The sequence below is a fragment of the Pantherophis guttatus genome, chromosome 3, assembly GCF_059756535.1.
Source record: "Pantherophis guttatus breed Tessera chromosome 3, ASM5975653v1, whole genome shotgun sequence".
NCBI classification, from domain to species: domain Eukaryota; kingdom Metazoa; phylum Chordata; class Lepidosauria; order Squamata; family Colubridae; genus Pantherophis; species Pantherophis guttatus.
Genome location: NC_142065.1, coordinates 45007091 through 45026666, shown reverse-complemented (window position 1 = coordinate 45026666; position 19576 = coordinate 45007091). Strand labels below are relative to the sequence as shown.

Sequence of the window (19576 nt, the reverse complement as noted above, 5' to 3'; positions counted from 1 at the left end):
TCAAATAAAAAATAAAATAAAAAAATAACTAAACTTTATTGAAACTGGCTATTGGATTATGGATTTGAAAGATTGGAAGAACCTAGTGGATTAATTTGGATTTGGATTATTAAGGCTATTTGACAGAACATTCTATGAAGCAAAACAAGAAAGGTGATGGAAGAAAAGATAAAAGAAGAAAAGTTAAATAAGACTTTAAAATTTGGACAATTGGGAAGATATGTAATTGGAAAAGAACAAAGCTGTAAACTACTAAAGAATTTTAAAGATTATAAACTTTGGAGATTTGGAGGTATAACTATGGGATTGATTGAATTTTATTAAATTGGAATTTTTAAATATTGAGACGTTGGAACCAAAGAGGTATACTGAATAATCTGTTTTAAATTATTACAAAATGGATCTACAGGGGATAATGGAGGCAAATGAAGAAATAATTTTGATGCTCAAAAATATGCATGAACTATGAAGAACAATAAGGAGACAAAGGGATTGTCTAAAGATAAAGTAATGAGTGTAGAAGCCACTCAACAATTGAGGGGGCGGGAGAGATGAACATGTTATTCAGGAAATAGATGAGAAATTAGAAGAACAGTGGAAGGAAAAAAATCAAAATGAGATGCAAGAAGAGAAAGATAATGAAGAGAAAGGATTAATAAGTAGGAATCAATCAGATAATTCCTTAAAAGCTTATAATAGAACGGGGGGGGGGAGAAAAATCTCTTATTGATGGGTGTTCAAATAATACAGCAGAGAGAGACAAAGGGCACCTGAAGGGAATGTTCAGTAGGTATAAAGAAAGAGAGAGAAATAAAAGGGTGATTAAAAAGTCAATAAATGATGGAATCCAAAAAGGTTAAGAGATGATGGATAATGATAAAATATATCAATAAAAAGAAAAAATAGAAAATATAAATAGGGAAAATAGTAGCATACATATTAAGAGATAATAGAATCTATTATAATTAAAAAATAAACTAAGCTTAGTAGGTGGAAGTTTAGGATTAGGTAATTAATTGTATTATTAATATTAATAGTATGCTAAAGTATATTGTGAACTTAAACTTTTAAGGATTAGAAATTGTGGAGAAATTGAGATATATTCCCTGGATTGATTAAATTTTGTTAATATTTGGCCTTATTAGTAGTCCTAGACATTTGGGATATTGAAATTTTGATGGAATAATGAGTAATTTTCATAGTAACTTAGTAGGGGATAACAAATACATGGCGCAAAGAAATGTTATTTATGTTTAAATGAATTAATGGAAAAAATGATTAAGAATTATAAAGAGAGAATGGCACTGTTGAAGTTGGAAGATCAGGATTATGCATACTTATTTGTATTATTACTGTTAGTATTGTTTAAAAAAGATTTGACCCAGTCAATACACTGTCTACAAAGTATGTATGGTGTGTATTATATTAAAAAATAAGAAATTTATAATAAAAAAACATTTTAAGAATCCATGACTTCCATATATTACTGCCAATAGCCGGTGCCAGTGGCCCCAGCTACTTTAGTTAATATTCTTTTCTAATTAATACACACTGGCTGGATGTTACAACTAGTGTTAACAACTAGAGTAAAGTGGTAGTTTCTGCAGAATGCTTATTGAGCAACTTTCTTTCCTTTCTGAAATTGCCTTTGTTCAGAAGTTATTTCTATCCATGTTATTTGAAAAATATGTTTTTTGTGTTGCTTTTATAATGACAGACAAAGAAAGAAGCCTGAGTCAGGGAGTATACGAAGAGCATTCCGTCAGAGTGACAGCCATGGATTACCCAGCTCACTGGGGGAACCCACATCATCTGGAGCTATAGCTAGTCCTCGTCCTTCCTCACAACCCATTATGAGCCAAAGCCTCCCAAAGGATGTACCAGTCCCAGATGCATGCTCCATCAGTGGCCATGGAAGCCTCAATTCTCTCAGTCGGCATGCTTCTCTGAAGAACAGAATAGATAGCCCCCATATCCGGAAGAACGTGACGGCAGGAAGGTCAAAGAGCTTTAATAACCACCGACCCATGGATCCTGAAGTCATTGCACAGGTAATGAAATTCTAGGCCAGGGTGATCTTCAAAGAGTACCAAATTGATTCTTTCATCTCCTGAAATCATTTTAAAATCTCTTTGGTGAGTTTGATGTTGATATTCATTACATTCATAGAATACTCAAAATATTTTCCAGATATTCTCTGAATATTTTGATGTGGGCAATAAGTATTATTTGATGTCAATAATGTATATTTTGCTTCAGTATTTGCTTCAGATCAGGAAACGTCCCCTTAGAGGTGATCAAAACAAGTCAAGTTTTGAATTATGAGGTAACCTTTGATTTTGAATTTCAAATTCAAATCTGAATATTTTACAGTTTTAAAAAAAATGAAAGTCTGTTTTTCACTTCTAAAACATCAGCTCAGTTTGTGATTGCTGCATGTTTAATCAGTGCCAAAAGCATGAAACAATTACTACATTTTGTCTGTGTAGGATCAATATTCACAGATTCAAGGAGGCTGGAAAAGACCCATATCGTGAACTGAAAAGCATCTCCATTAAATACAGACATACATATTTTATTGAGAACTTGTAACTTCCTAAACTTTGGGAGAAGCTTATTCTGTTTCTGGAGGCAAACCCAAATGCTAAAATATATTCACTATTATATGTAATATAACAGAATACAACAGAAAAAGTTTTCATGGTCAAGACTGTTGAGGGAACAGGCCAGATTTGCACGTTCCCTTTAATTAAAATAGCACCAGTAAATAGAAAATCTGTTCTTTCTCCTTACATCGCTCAAATATTTAACATCATGGAACTGTAGTTACCTATAAACAAATTCAGTAAATCTTACATTTACATAGTGTATGTTTTTAATTGAATTTTATCCTATATAATCAAAGATCATCTCTTATCACTTATATAAACTACTTTAATAAAATTAAATGTGAATAGATCTGAAAATTTTTACATCCTTCCTCTAGTTTTCTGCAGCTAATAAAGTAAGGTCCTAATGAGACCAACAGTAAAGGAATAAACTCCATAGTAGCATCATAATTATTCTCACCAGTATAGTTGCTCTTATTTTGTAGAATAACTATTTGAATTGAAATTTGATTTATTTCTTCAATCTATGGCTTTATGATCACTGTTGTTATTCATAAAGCTTTACTATGTCATTTTACTTCTCATAAATCATCTGGGAAAATATTTGCAAGAACCTTATGGAATATGAGTCACTTCTTAATGATACGCCTTCTTAAGATTCCAGCATCTTTTCTACCAACAGCGTTTGAATCTCTGAGCACAAAATGTTAGAAAAGTAGGGCTTTCTTTGTCACTGTTTTCAAACTGTAGTCCAATTCTACGTGTTCTTGACAGGTTAGATGTTGAAAGTCACGAGAGAAGACTGTCTAGAAGAACAGCCAGCTGCCTTGTTTTTTAGGACTTTTCTAATTCTTTTTTTGTTTGTTTCTCAGTGTCTGTGATAAGAAGCTATCCTTTGAACAAAGCGGCTGTCTTTGTTTCTGTTGGCAGAAATATGGGCTGGTATTCTCTGCATGTGTGTATACACAGCTGTGACCGGATATGGATGCTGAGACATTTAAACCAAGCCCACACAGGAAAATACCTTGTCTCTTAGCTGGAACTTTCTCCCAAGCTGGATGGTGAAGCCAGATTTAAAACGTGCACAAACATGGGGCTCTCCTTCTCTTCACTATTGATGTATTGCTTTCATAAAAGGTCGACAGTCCAGCATTCTGGTTAAAGTAGTCCAGCAAGAGATACAAGCCAATATAAATATGCTTTAAAATCTTAAATTCATTCAGGAGGGCCTCGTATCCAATTTTGTTTGATTAGTTTTTTTCAGCAGTTCTGCCCACATTTTAAAGTCATTAGAAATGAGCAATATTAAAGCAGATGGAATTTTTTTAAAAAAACTTCCAGTATCCATAAACAACAGTGCAGCTAAGTTTACCAATATTGTACTACACATAGAGAGTAGGCTTTCACTATTGCTTCTTCTTCAGTTATGCTTGGATTTTTGGCCAGTTTTTCCTTTTCCAATATGTGATAGGTTTGTAAAAAAACGTGAGAATATTGCAATGCAAAGCAATGCATTGCAAAACTGAAATTATATTGGATTTGAGGGGGAAAATCATAATGTCACATTCTAAAAGGCAGCACACAGAAAAGAAGGTTTTAAGATAGTAGCAGTGCTTCTATTTAATTGGCTAAGCCATAGCCTTTAATTCCCTCTGTACCTATTTCATGTCATTGCTTTTCCTGCCTAATTTTGCAGTCTTTGAGCAAGTTTCTGAAGGACATTTATGTAATTTCTTTGCAGCAGTGTAAAAGTGGCTTACCATTACAGTACCTTCTTTCAGGATGTTTTCCCAACTTCCCATATAGCCAACAACCATGGGTTTTCTTTGAAGTCTCTTATCCAAGTACTAACCAGTTCTGACCTTGCTTAATGTTTTTTGAGATAAGCTAGATGTGGCTGCTCAAGTAGCGTCTCATGCCATTCTCGAGGGATAGAATCTAAATATAAGAAGGTCTTGTTATTCTTATCCAGTTACATTGAAATGTTGAAAATTAGCAAATGATACAAGCAGATGACAAGTGGGATATAACCTTATACTAATCATGTATTCTTCTATTACTTATTTCAAAAACATGTAATTACAGGCTTAAATTAATATTAACATCATTTCCGATTCTATGATGTTGTCCAACAAATAGATAGATATTATGGCTGGGTTTTTACCAACCTGGGCAAGAGTCAACTTCTATATTTCCTGTTCTGTAGTCTAATTGGTAATATCTGTTATGGTTCTCTTCTTCACAAATGTGTTTTATCCTTGCCATATACTTGGATATTATTGCCTTGATATCTCTTTACACAGTTTTTAATGGCTTATATCTTTTTCTTTCAATTAAAATCTGCTTTTATCCTCTTTCCTCTTTCTGCCAAAATGTAATTCATTATTTCCATAAGGGAATCTGATCAATAAAACTAAAAAAGGTTACATTAAATTATAGCTGCCCCTTCATATCCTCCCAGGTCTGATTTCAAACTCTGTAAGATATTCATCTTTCATCTGACATCACTATCTCTCAGAGATCTGTATTTTGCTTTAAAATCTTTTCAGACTGCAGTCAGAGGCATTGGGTTACTGTCTTTGCTTCCTCCTCTTTCTCCTCCTGGACTGATTTACCTCCCCTAGTGCCTTTTAAAATATCTATGAGGAAACTTAAATGTTGTAGCCAAACTGTGAGTCATGGAAATGTTAAATCATTTCAGCTGTCCTAAAATCTATTATGTCAGTCAAGCCCACATCCATAGCTGAAATGCTAAGTAAATTTGTAGACTTAAAACTGAAACAAGAGAAGAGATTGGCCTGACACATTTCCCTACTTGTCTCTTGCATTATTTCTTGCATTAACCACATAAAGAGACAAGTGTCATATGAGCAACATTTTTCATACATCTCCAGAGCTTATGGATGTTTAAAATACCATAAAATATGTAGCATCAATGAGGAGATGCTGAGATACGCCATGCTCCAGATGCAAAGTGGAATACCACTCATTAACCATGAAGCTAGCATGCAGCTAAGCATGTTTCCATTCTTTTCAGGAATCTCAGCACTCTCAAGGTTCAGCTTGGTATACCAAAGGAATGGATAAAAAATACTCAAAATGTGGGTAATTTCTCCTTTTTCATAGATTGAGGAAACAGATTTGAGGAAAATATAGATCAGTATGCCCTTCTGACTTCTGTTATAATCTGTTCAAGATTTTTTGCTGCTGTAATTTTACTAATCAAAAGCTTTTTTTAAAAAAAAAGCTTCCATTTAAAAATCATCATCATTTAGAAACAGGGTAAAACCATGGAATTCACTCTTTTTCTGAACTTTAGTTTCAAGGATTAAAAAATGAGACTGAGAATGTTGATGAAGTTCAGAGAAAATAGCTACAGCTCACTTATATAAATTATATGAAAATGTCCATAGCCAACTAAGCTGTCTACCATCTAAAACCCTAAGAACAGGTTTTTAGATATTAGTTTTCTAGTTTTAAGGCAAAGATGATACTAGTCTTGCCAAGGAGATTAATTTTGGCTTCAAGTCCTTCCATGCCTTTGCGTCTACCACTGTCCATTTTGCTTCATATTTCCTATTCACTATAGACAATTGGTCAACCCAACTTCTAGTTGTCACATCCAACTTTTTTTTTTTTTTTTTTTTTGCAGGATATTGAAGCTACTATGAATTCTGCTCTGAATGAGTTGCGGGAGCTGGAAAGGCAAAGCAGTGTGAAACACACACCAGATGTTGTTCTTGATACGCTGGAGCCACTGAAAATGTCCCCTATAGTTGCACCCACCTCTGAGCCTTCCAGCCCTTTGCATACTCAAATCCTCAAGGACCCAGAACCAGCCTTTCAGCGGAGTGCCAGCACAGCAAGTGACATTCCCTGTGCCTTCAGGCCAGCAAAATCTGTCAAAATGGCTGTCCAGGTCAAACCTCCAGCCACTAGGCCAAAGCCAGCAGTTTTCCCCAAAACAAACTCCTCAAGCGCTGCAGTTGCCTCAGCTTCTCAACAGTCTACTGACAAGTCTTGTACTGTGTAAAACTGAAAAGCCTACTGTGAATACAGCATTTTTGTTTCAGCTTAGGGAACTCTGTTAAGGAGACCTTACAATTTCTATTTAATTAGTATTGAACTTCTACTAAAGATTAGTTCATGAGTTACTGGTGCCAGGAATGTTCCCACCAAGAAAGATCCAGCTAATTAAGCCTCGCATTACACCACCATTGGCATTTACTAGGGTGTCAAAAGTCTGTGTAACCTGAGACAGAAAGCCTGAGGTCCTTGTGAAATCAATGACGGAAAGGCACAATTAATTAGCTTATTACTGGTAACTAATCAATGCCTTGTTCAAGTGTCTGGTTGCTGGGAGACATTTCAATGACCGCATGACTTGGAAATTGGTAGAAAGGATTTTCTTGCTTCAACCACTACAGGGAAAACAATAAGGTGTTTGTTATTGACGGATACTTTTGTTGCCACTGGCTAAATGGGTTTTGCGCATGACTATAGTCCTCAGTAGTGCTACAGGATGTATTAATTTTTCATTCTCTTTGGTCTCTTTTCAGGCATACCCATTCTCAAACACTAGGTTCGGTGTTTTCAATCCTAGGTTGAAAATCCTTATGAAATGTGCCTGGAAAGCCTAGCCCTGGGCTAATAAGGCATGTTTATATACAGACATATATGTTCATTTAAAATTAAACTAATCTTATGGGAGAAAGAAAAAGTCTGAGATCTCGCACACATAAAACACTTCCTATTTACTGTATATATTTCCATGGTGCTTCCAGAACATAAGGAAACCCAAATATTTCAGAATGAGATTTCAATTAAATAGCCTTTTTTCATGGGGACCCAGCAGACAAACTGAAGAAATGTTAAAAACTTAAACAAGCTATTACAGTTCATTTTGTTTTTCTCATTCTCCCTCACACTCCTTATCTTTCTTTGATTCAGTCTGCTATGTGTTTGAGATATAATTGGCAGCCTAAATTTAAGAAAATCAACAGTTTTGAGACAGGGGTATGTCCAGTATGCACCATATTTCTGGGATAGATTACCCTTTCCTCAAGTATTTCACTGATGATCCAATGAATCAGCTTAATATGATATTTTCTATGATGGCTCCAAATTCCAATTCCAACAAATGACACAGACTTTTGTTTTCATTTATTGGAAAATAAATTCCTATTCAAGATAGGATCATCTTAAAAACAAAGGAAAGGTTTTGAATTAAAATGGATTTTATTCCACTTCTCCAATTGTCAATTGATACTGAGATAAAGAACTGAAATGTGTTTGTTTAATGCTCTAGGTTTCAAATTCCAGCCTGTTTTTCTTAATATTATAGTTAGTTTTTTAAAATAATTATGTGAACAAATTGACAGTATTTTTTTCAGATTATGGCTATTTAAACCCATCTTTTCTTTTGATTTTCTTACTCCCCCACTCCCCAAATGCTGGGATATTTAATCGCCTCTAAAAGGCCTCACAATCTCAGAGATAAAATCAAACCACGAAGATTTGGGGAATCATTTTCTCCCTGTTTGTGTGTCCACATTTCCTCTACATCTTACGTTTTTAGACTTGAGTACTGCAGTCTGATAATTAACTCTCAGGATTAGTCAGAACTCCTTCCTATTATGTTTCACTCAGGCAAAACTACTGGATATTTTAGAGTACTTTTTTTTAAAGGTTACACTACTGCTGCCAATTTTTAAGACAGAGGGGGAGGTTTTTTTTGCCTGTGATGGCCAGAGGGACGATCAGCATTATGTCTCTTCTGGAGCACTTAATACTAATAAACCCCCAATGCCTACTGAAAGTCTCCCTTTCATTAAGAGCACACGAAAAGCCTTAGCACATGGTGTGAGCAGGCATGTCTCATTTTGCAAGGTGATGGGCAACCTTGCTAATCAAAATAACTCAAGTAAATAACACTTCATTTTTACTAGGTTTATACCATGCTTTGTACCCTTGGAAAGCTTCCAGGTACCCAACTGGGTTGTGTGTGTATGTGTGTGTGCATTAAGAGTGTTTTTTATGCAGGTAGTAGTTGGCAATTTTTGTCTATTTAACTGTCCTTTTGGTATGTGTTTACTCTCTCTCAACACTGGCAGAATTCTCAATTTACATGCAATTAAGTGTCCCTCAACTGGAATCTTAAGTGTACACAGAGATTTATATTGCATATATAAATACTTAAATCACCTATCTTAAAATATATAGGTGGCATGGGAACAGCTTCTGCTCCACATTCAAAAGTAAAGTGCTTTCTCCAGATAGATGATGATCAGAGTATTGCAGAAAGAGAGATAATTAAGTTGGGCCACATTGACATGACAAACCTTCATTGACTATGTTAATTAACAGTCATTGATTTCTATCATTCTACTTTGGTGAAATTCTTAAGATACTTAGAAGTTCCCATTTCTACTTACACATAGAAGAAAGTACTGATGTCATTCAGAGGATGTAAGAGAAGACTTCTTAAAAGTAATTGGCACAATTCTAACTCTGGTGCTAATGGCCAGAAAGTATTAGGGTGGCACATTAATGTCTCTCTTGTCAGTATCCATCAATATATATAGGTGGCAACTTATATCTGGAAGGTCTTTTACCAGCAGGAAGAGATGAAGTACAGAACTTTCAGCCAAGAACTTTGATTGTTCTTGGCTGCTACTATGAACAAAGTCATGCCATAAGCAATGTAATCTAAATTAAGCAGTGATACAGAAACTTTTATGACTAGACGTATTAATAACCCTTTTTGGCTACTGTAATAAATCTCTGTGTAACATGCAACAAATCATTCTCAATATAAGATGTCCACAAATGCATCGCATTTCTCATATTTTGTAGCCAAATTCAGTTAAAATTAGAAAACAAGTCCCATCAAACATAAGAGCATTTCCTGCAAAGTAAGCATAGGGTTATCCAGTTTTTGCAACCCAAGTTGCCCGTAAAATGTTTTATGGAACTGGAATCTTACCCGTAGGTTTGCGCTATTTTTAGTTAAAATCTTCCTGAATTTTAAAGCCAAATGTTGATAACTGGAACCATGCTTTTTAAGAAATGTCTTGTATGAAAATATCACCTGATAAACATATGAAAGTAATCTAAGTAGACATTTGAAAGAAAGGCAGCTAGCTGTTAGTTTTCTGAGCAGAATTTTGAACACTAAAATAATACTCTTTTTTCCACTCATGCTGTGGAAAACTCTGGAAAATGCTGGTACTGTGAGCGTGAAACATAGTTTTTCTTACAATTCTTCATTTGAATATTGTTCTATTGAGGTAATAGAATTCCCCCTGACATGTAGAGTAGAGCAGACAAAGCAAGAACTTTTCCAGTTTTGACTCTTCAAGAATAGGCAACTTATAATGAGCCCCTAGAACAGGGGTGTCAAACTCAAGGCCTGGGGGCCAGATCCGGCCTGTGGGGTGCTTAGATCTGGCCCACAGGGTCACCCTGGAAACAGGGCCACAGGCGATCCTCCCGAGCTCCGTTTTCACTGGCAGAGGATTGCAGGAGACCATCGCAGCCCAAAATGGAGCTCAGGAGCCCGTTTTCGCTGGCAGAGCGCTTGGGCCACCACAGGCGCCCCCGACACAAGTGACATCGAGCTGGCCATGCCTACTCTGGCCAGCATGGCCCCCCGAGGTCAAACAACCCTGATTAAATTGAGTTTGACATCCCTGCCCTAAAATAACTTGACTAGCTGAAAGAATGGTTTTTCCTACAGGATCATGACTGCATATCAGATTCAGAGCTGCATAAACTTTTGCTTGCCTACTTGAAATTCTTCTAACTTGAGAGTTTTTATTTCACAACTGATCTTAATCCTTCCTTGTGCTAGCTAGCCATGATTATCTTCTCTAGACTAATCAGAATTTAGTGGAAGCCCACTCCTCAATTACCATCACCCTTCCTGTTTTTTTCTCTGCTATCTGTGAAGAAGGGAGTTGAGGAAGGATTATTGCATACCCTTTAATATTCAATTTTATTCTCCTTTTGGATTATACCAGAAAGATAAAACTCTACTTTTAAATTTCTTTTGCTTTGGTGGGTGTCCCCAGTTTTCTGAGTAGTTTCAAAAGAAAGGCTTGATTGCTGAAGCCTGACAATAACTTAAAAAACAGAGTAAATTCTGAGGCCACCAGTTTCCAAGTTCTGATTTGTTCTTGATTCCAGAAAGCATCTGAGCATGATAGATATAAGCAAACTCCTCAATAGCCAATTTGCTTATTTTCTAGATAGACCACAGCCCCAAAGGATTGAAAACTTTTCAAGGCTAAAATTGATTTCCATTGAACCTTTTCTAGAAAGCAATGTACAGTTTAAGATGGCTTTCACTAACTACTGAAGTTTAATAAAGATTTTTAAGAAGCAGGAAGAAAAGCTAGTTGTCTTGTTTATGAGCCTTCAGTCAGATTTGCAACTTATAAAATATCAAGAGGTGGCCTTAGGCTGTAATTTCTCAAAGAGACAATGCATTTGGGGAGTTATTTTCCCAGTGTTAGCATGAACATGGTGCTGAATAACCTCCCACAACTAAGTGAATACTAATACATTTTATTCACAGCAAGCATTCTATATTGCTTACAGCTTTGCAGTTCTCAGAAATGTTTCCAACCTCAGCCAATCTGAAATCATGCTCAGACTGCACAAGGCATGGAGAAATAGCCTACTTTTGCTCTGCTGTGTAGCACACAAATAACTATGCATGAGCAGTAGCTGCTTTTAAAAATGTTAACAACTCTTCCAATTCACTTGCTTAAACAGAAAGGAAAAATATTTAATCGATGTTTCCATCTGAGGTGATCATGCAAGCATGGAGTGGAAAAATATTTAAACTTTTGAGATAGTTTTTTAAAACAATTTAACACTGCAAGAACAGATTGTATATTTAAATATATATCTATATCTATATATGTATCTTTTGGTACATTTTTGCTTCTAAACAAGTGAAGTGAAAATTATCTTCATTACTGTAGCAGCATTCTAATAATTTTTTTAAAGGACTTTTGCTGCTTAATCACTCTGTCTCTGAAAGTAGGAGGGAGTAATCTGCCCACAGAGAGCTTCATGGATTGGGCTCTGTGAGTGCCAAAATGTTAGAGCAATATATTTAAAATACAAACAGGTAATGGAAAAGACAGACTGAAATCCATGTAGCCAAAACCCAGCAAATGCTGAAGCAAATGTATTTGAAAAAGGGCAGCACTGTCTTTATTCTACTGTATGTAACACAGTTCAGTTGCACAGTGAAGCAATTTTCAGTTCTTGTGTTAAAATCTAATCCTGTGAAGTCAGGTTTGAGTCCACACAATGCTTTTTTAATTAATTGCAGCTGTAATGGGTTTGGAATGAAATATTTTTTTATTTTAAAAGCAATTTTCAATTGTTCTTTATCTTCTACACCAATCTCTACATGCGGTGTATATATTTTCCTGTCAAATCAAAAAGCAAAGCAAGAAACCTGTACTTTGTATATACTATTATGTACAATATTGGAGGTACATCTCTTCTTTCTTTTGGTACAGTATTAGAAGAGTAAACGTGTTGGAACTGTTAAATCCTTCCTGAAGTAAAACAAATCTTTGTCGTCATTAGCAATAGTTTTGGAGAAATAAATGTTTGGGTATGGTGGAAGTGGTGGCCTACAGATAAAATTGTGTGATGTCTAATTTCTGCAAAAGATACAGAGAGTAAGCTGTGTGTTGGTGAGAATTGCCACTATATTCTAAGTAGGTCCCTGCAAACTGTGCCAAATCTGCCATTTTTTTTTTTATCATGGAAATAAAATATTGTAAGCACAGAAGATTTCTGTTTTGAAATCCGTATTACTGGAAATATGAGCAATTTGTAAAACTTTCTGTGTGGAAAGTGTATTTTTTAAAGACACAACAAAATGGAAAGGCAAAGAAGGAAGAAGAAACAAATATTTTAATATGCAAACACTTTGATACATTCAACTGCGTTAAAGTCTCTAGATGAGTTTATTCACAGCTATTTCAAAAATAGTATTCAACTAGTACAAACCCATCAATTCCACACTGATAGGAAAGTAGAATGTAATAGCCTACTTTTTCCCCTTCACATGCCAGTCTTCTGAGTTCTGAATTACATACAGAAGGATTGCTGAAATAGGCAATATTCTTCCTGCAATCTAAATTGGAAAGGACATTATTTCTCAGTGGTTTTAATTCTGAGGGGAAAATAAATATAGAACAACTTGGTGGCTTTTTCCGCATTGCAGAGGAAGGCAGGGTCCACTATATTATTACACTTTCCTTCTTGTATTCATACATTGTTCCATAAGCTGTTGAAGACAAATATCTGCTTTGCATACTGCCTGACATAAAGCCACACTGCACTTCACAAATTTTGGTAATTGTTCCCTCTTGTACATTTTCAATCAAATAAAAACCAATTCAAACTAATTGCTAAAACCAAGATCGTGAGAGGGTCAAAATCAGAATGTTATGCATGATGAAGCCATCATATAGACTCCCTGGTACCAGGAGATCCCAATGTTTGATGAAAAAATATATATTTTAAAAGCTTTCTGGAAAGCCATAAGGCTTGAGTCTAGTCTCACCTCAGGAGGGACGATGTCCCAAAGGGCGGATACTGCTGCAGAAAAGGCTCATCTTGGTCCCCTCAGATGGTATTCTTTAGCAGACAAGCTCCGCAACATGCATGATGAGATGGGTAGATGTAACATGGGAGAGATGGCTCTCTCAGATAACCAAGCCACATGCCATGTAGGACTTTAAAGCCACTTTAAATTGGACCATGAAGTACATTGGTAACCAATGTAGCTCACAAAACAGACATGTAACATGTCCTAGACTAGAGGCACAGATAACTGCTTGTGCTGTTGTATTTTGCCCCAGCTGGAGCTCCTGGATACTCTTGAAGGGCCACCCTATGTAGACCATATTTGAGTATATGCAGGAGATGCTCAAAGAGTAACTGAGCAGAGCCTCACCATCCAGAAATGGGGACATCTAGTGCATAACACGAAGTTGTACAAAGGCCCTCCTGGTCATGTTTGCCACCAGCTCATTGGCCAAGACTCATGAATCCAGGAGGACCCCCAAGTCTGCCCCCTAGTCTATAGGTGGAAGTGATACCCTATCCAATGCCAAAGAGGGTAAGGCCCAGATTCAGGAAGCCATAAAACCAAGTCATTCACTCTTTCCTGAGTTCATAGAGGCCTGTTGTTCCCCATTTAGACAGTTCTTTACAGTCTCCAGGCAGCAGGGCAGGACATCAACAGCATCACTTAAGTTGCCAGAGTGGAGTTGAGTATCATCAATATTGATGATTCCTCACCCTGTGGCTACAGATAATCTCCCCTAGCAGTTCCCTGAAAATGTTAAATAGGAGCACCAAATCCTGTGGCAACACAGATATTCCACAATACTATAGTAGTAGAATAAAAGGTAAGCCTAGGCATGGAAAATGATACCTGAAAATGCTGGTTCTAAGTTCCTTGTAATAGCTGTCCTTTGGGGATGCTAACTCCCAGTCAATTGTCCTAATTTTCCTACTTATTCCTCCAAGACAAAGAAAAGCTGAAAATGCAAGAGCATAACTTCTATGTAATGATTGGCCATAGTGGTCAAACTAGAGCTACTGCTTTGCCAGTGGAGAATATTAACTGTTAAAACAGGTGACATAATACAAATTCCATGTAACACAAATTTCACCACCTGCTTGATTTCCCCTTAGGGTAAATATATGACTCCAACTCACTGCTGGTATTTTTATAACAGTGTTTCTCAACCTCAACAACTTTAAAATGCATGGATGTCAACTCCCAGAATTTCCTAGTCAGCATGTGTTATATGTATTTATTTATTTTTCACTTTTAAAATAACTAAAAAAGGAACAAATACACTGTCGAAGAAAAAAACACACATGGAAAGTGCTATGTGCAAAAAAATAAAAAGCATACAACGAAGGAAAAAACAGCATCACATAAAAAATAGTCAAAAGTTTATAGTTATGCAAATATCATTTAAGTACTTATGGCATATATAACTCTTAGAAATATGTTTTTAATCTACTGTATTTTGTATAAATGAGTCCTATATTTCATAATTACTATCCGTACAAAGTCTATCTCAGTATGTGTTACATGTAAAAATTAAGAAATATTTTAAAATTTAAAAGAAATAGCCCATCTTATGAGATGTCACACAAAGAGATAGCAATCTGGCACCATTTCAGCATTTTTAATTATTAAAGACAAATATTTCTGGAGATCAGTAGACACTTTAAATATTTTGGAGGGGGAGATTAAAGTCCTGGGGTAATGATGTGATAGTGTCTGCTTTTCTATTGACCAATATAACTGTAATAGATTCCCTCCCACAGCATATATTTTTCCCATGGTTATGGAGAGACATTATGGAGAGACCACTTTTGATATGCATAATTTATCTGCAATTGGTACAGCAAACTCTTTTTCAATTAACACCTTGCTAGCCGCATCTTCTAATGCCTAAAGGGATAAGAGGCTCTTTGTGCCCGCACAATTGGTAGAAAATGGATTATCACCTCTGATCATCCTGCAAATCATAATAAAAATGACTAAGATCTCCCTTACCACCTTAATAAACAATTGATTCAGATTCTTTGCTGACTGTGACCATCTGGATGTTTAGAGCTAGGTCATTCTCTTCCCTGCTCTCCAAAGCTAAAGTGGGTTGTAGCATCTGGTTAACTTTCTCCAGACTCAGAAGTTAAATTACTTCAGTTAAGTATTTCATGGGAGGTTACCAGGAAATATTAAAGCTGTAGACTATTTTGAACTGTATCCGAGAAGAAAGCAGAGATAAACTATTTTTTTTTACAGTTACCAAGAGAATAACCCCGACATATCCTTGAAGTCAAGCTTGACTTGAATTGAAAGAGGCCTTATTTTTCACCTTGCTCCCCAATAAAAGAGCTATATATCGGAACAGCCATATATTCCAAAGGGCAGGTGCCATGGCAGAAAAGGTTCTCCTCTTGGGCCCTGATTGGTTCCCATCTTTGATTCCCATCTTTGATTGATGGGAACCAGCAACATGCCCCTCCTGCTAGACCTGATTGGACAGGTATTAATGATGGCACATTTACAACTCAGTATAATGTTACTACTGTTATAGTTATTACCAATAGTTCTCATTTAGCAACCATAATTGGGATTGGCAACTTGGTACTTAAGCAAAGCAGTCACTAAGTGAAACCACTACTGTGCTTATGACCTTACTTCAGACCTGCGAAGATCGTAAATGAGAAGATTGGTCACAGAGTTACTTTTTCATCACAATTGTAACTGAAAATGGTTGCTAAATGAGTCAGTCCCTAAACAAGGACTAGCTGTATTATTGAACTTCAATACAATTTTTGTAAGTAAACTGATTTATATATCGCCTTGTGGACTGATTGCCTGAATGGGTTAATTTGTATAAGCCTTAAATATTCTTTACACTAACCTAGCATTTATTTATCCCTATATACACTAACCAAGAAAGGAATCCTACCAAACTTAATATTTCTTCTAAATAGATACATATAGGATTGCTTGATTGCTGGTAGTAGTGTCATCTTCCTATGGTATTTTCAACTAAACAATATGTGTTTTTGTGATGCTGAAGAAAGGAAACAACTCAATATATTTATAATCCTCTTGTTCAGTCTTATTAATTTTCCACCAGAAATAATAAATTTCCTCTTCCTTTTCCTCCCCTTTCATTTTTTGGACTATTTATAAGAAAGCCATTCTGCAGTGGGAACTTCAGCACGAATAAAACTACTCAATCTATCAGATGAAAGAGATTTTCCACATCAGTTGTGTATAGAACAACTAAATATCTATTACGAAGTATGGAGAAGTGACATGATAGATATATATGATGATAATGCAATGCATTCAGATCAAGTAAAGAAGAAGTTCAGAAAACCTCTTCAGCAGACACATGTTCTCTAGGAAAGAGGCAGCTGTTTTAATGAGTCACAGATACATGCTGTGTTCACATTCCCACTTGTTCCAGCGCATGGTTTCAAATCATTGCATAGCTCTAATAAATAAAAAGCATGTCAAAATATAATCCTCTCTGCATTCAAACCACCTCCATAAAAGGCCCTGTTGAGAATATAAAATTCTTAATTATACATTTTCATGCTATTTCCATCTAAGTGGGAGTAAATATTTGGCTATGAAAGTTGCATTTATTTCCTCCAAAGCCTTGAATGTGGGATTAAATCAAAAGGCAAGTTAAAATCAGTGAGGACTGGAGGATTTCAACAGTTTGTTGCTTATTTATATGATTTATTATCTTCCTCAATCCAGAAGGACTCTGGAGTGGATGAATGAATTTTCAACAAGCCTCCCACTTTATATTGTCCTTAATTATATCTGGGGATATTAAATCATCCCCAGGAACTTTCCCTGATTTCAGCACCTCTGTCAATTATCTACTTCCCATGCTGTTACAGAAGACATTTTAGGAAGACCATCTGAGCTATATGGGTCTCATTTTTGTGGAAAAAAATCTTTTGTGGAAAAAATACTGGAATGTCAATCAGCCCACACACTGAGAAGTTATGTGAATATATAGCATAGCCTTGTTCCTTTTAGTCCAATCCAAGTGATTGCTTGATACTTAGATTGAACAATAGCGGAAGCAATCTCTAAATATAAAACAGCATACAGTATTTTCTTAGGTATTTCATAATACCCATTACTCCAAGACGTGAGCCTGTATATAGAAATGATCGTCTGCTTCTGGAAAGAGAGTTTTTAAAATAATAACAGTGGATCAAATAAGCCAGTCCCTTTTATGCTGACGACATGCTGTTCACATAGTGAAGACAGAAGGAAAGAGTGGGCAACATAATTAGATCCTAGGTTTACATAAAACGCTAGGCTGTTTTGCTAAGCCATGATTGAATTAAATCATGCTTTAAATAACCCACAATGATTTGGTTCACAAATAGTAATGCTAGCTTTTACCATTATTGATTCAGGCACCAACTATGCTAAGTAAAATGAGTAAAAAATAAAACCCCACACATCGCAACTCAGTTGCAATGTGTAAATGTGTGATTTGTGCTGTGCAGCTCTGGAACTTGACTCATATGTATGATTTTCAGAACACTTCTTCCTACTCCCTCAGTATCTTATTTCAGGTGGAAACTATAACAACAGGCAAATATGCATATGTGTGTGTGAGAGGGAGAGAGAGAGAGAGAGAGAGAAAGAGATCTTCAGTTGATTGGTTGCAGAATGTAATAACTGTGGTATATAATGGAAGTGAAACATTTTTTAGAACAGCATGCTTAGCATATCGTTCACCTTGGAGCAGGGAGTAAGAAAAGCTTGTATCATATCCTTGCCTCAATTAATTTATTAATAGATATATAAGGAGATCTTGTGCTGATAATAGAGGTCTATTAATTGGGGATGTTAATATATGTACAATAGGCAGATGATGCATGAAATGTTAAATAGATTGTATAATGCAACAAGGCATATGAAATTGAAATGTAAGGTACTGAAAACCAAGATAGTTGGTCTTCAGTACCTTACATTTGTTGACCAGGAAAATGGAGTAAATGAGAGTTATACATAAACATGAAAACTTGAGTATCAGAATTGTGTATACTTTGGTAACATGTTTTACAAAAATGTAAAAAAAGATTGGAGAAATTTTAAGGTGTGCAAATGCTGATAGAAAGGTAGTTAGTAGATGAAGTTTGTTGTGACGAATGAATGTTTACCAGAATAAATTAAATTGGTTGTAATATTTCAGGCCATCTGTTGTGGGCAAATGACAACTGGATATGCCAGGAGAAGCAAAAAGATGAATGCAATATGAATGGGCTACTTAAATGTACAGGCTAACACAGGAAAATTCCATGATCAGGAATGAATGGATGCTGAACAGACAGATATGCAGAAGTGAGAAACCAGCATGGAAGAAATATGCTGAAGCTTTTGGTCATATAGAAAGAATAAGGATTGAATTAAAAATATGAAATAATAAATGAATCAAGTCAAAGGTTGAGAAAGCCATAGACAGGTTGAATTGACAAGATCCTTAAAAAAAATAGATGAAAGTTGGAATAAAATACCAACTTTTGGTATAAAGCAGCATATATTGTTATGGAAATGTAGTTGATTTGCAAAAAGATAACGTTTGGTATAAATTAGATTTAGCTATGTTTCCCTCCCTTTTCTAGTGCCTTTTAATATTTTTTGTCTGTTATTTATTCCCTTTTTGGACTTTGCATAACAATGCTTTCCCTAGATAAATATCAGGTATGTAGGCATGCCTGACACTTTTATAACAAGAATGTCTAAATAAATCTGGTAGCCAGGGTTCTTCTTCTAAAACCCCAAAAGATATAAATTCTTCCCCCAATCAGCCTTAATCTTAACTAAAGGCTAAATGAACTGCTGCTTTTAGTGTCTTCCATATTTTCTCAGCTCTCATCCATCTTTGATTACCCACACCTGTCCAGCTGCTAAGAGGAAATGGCTGAGAATGGCTGCCTTGATTCCACAAAGGTTCAAGTTAATGCTGGGCTGAAGGGAGCTTGCAGCTAGCTTTAGAGGCCAGCATTCCTCCAAATCACCTCAGCTGGAAAGAGGCATGTAAAGGAAATGTTTCCTAATTCAGCTGGAGTTTTCTTCCCTTCCCCCCAACGTTTTTTCCCCTTTACCTCTTATTTTGTTTTTGACTGGGGAAAACCACATCATATTTTTATAATTAAGGCTCTAAAAATCTCCTTGTGTGTATGTTCCAGGGAGTTAATTATTTACAGTAAGTTTCCATTTAGGGAAAAGGGAAGACTTTTGATGTTTAATCAAACTATTCTTTTACAGGCTTGAAATTCAGCTGGTTGCAACAAGTTCTTTTCCGTCTCTGGTTTCACAGGGACTGAGGATGCCATGATTTGTTCTGACA

General features: G+C 35.8%; 1 protein-coding gene across 7 annotated transcripts in view; it reads left to right on the top strand.

The window, feature by feature from the left end:
* Nucleotides 1-6684, top strand: part of SRGAP2 (SLIT-ROBO Rho GTPase activating protein 2) — a 202974-nt gene extending 196290 nt beyond the window's left edge. For 5 of the 7 annotated variants that reach the window (XM_034414389.3, XM_034414387.3, XM_034414388.3 and 2 more), the window contains 2 exons: nt 1718-2051; nt 6262-6684. In XM_034414389.3, the coding sequence (XP_034270280.2) occupies nt 1718-2051; nt 6262-6642 (715 nt within the window). In that variant the 3' untranslated portion in view covers nt 6643-6684. Of the gene's footprint in view, nt 1-1717; nt 2052-2259; nt 2327-6261 lie in introns of all 7 variants that reach the window. The other 2 variants (XM_087889395.1, XM_034414391.3) reach the window with 2 other exon arrangements.
* The last annotated feature ends 12892 nt before the right edge of the window (nt 6685-19576 follow it).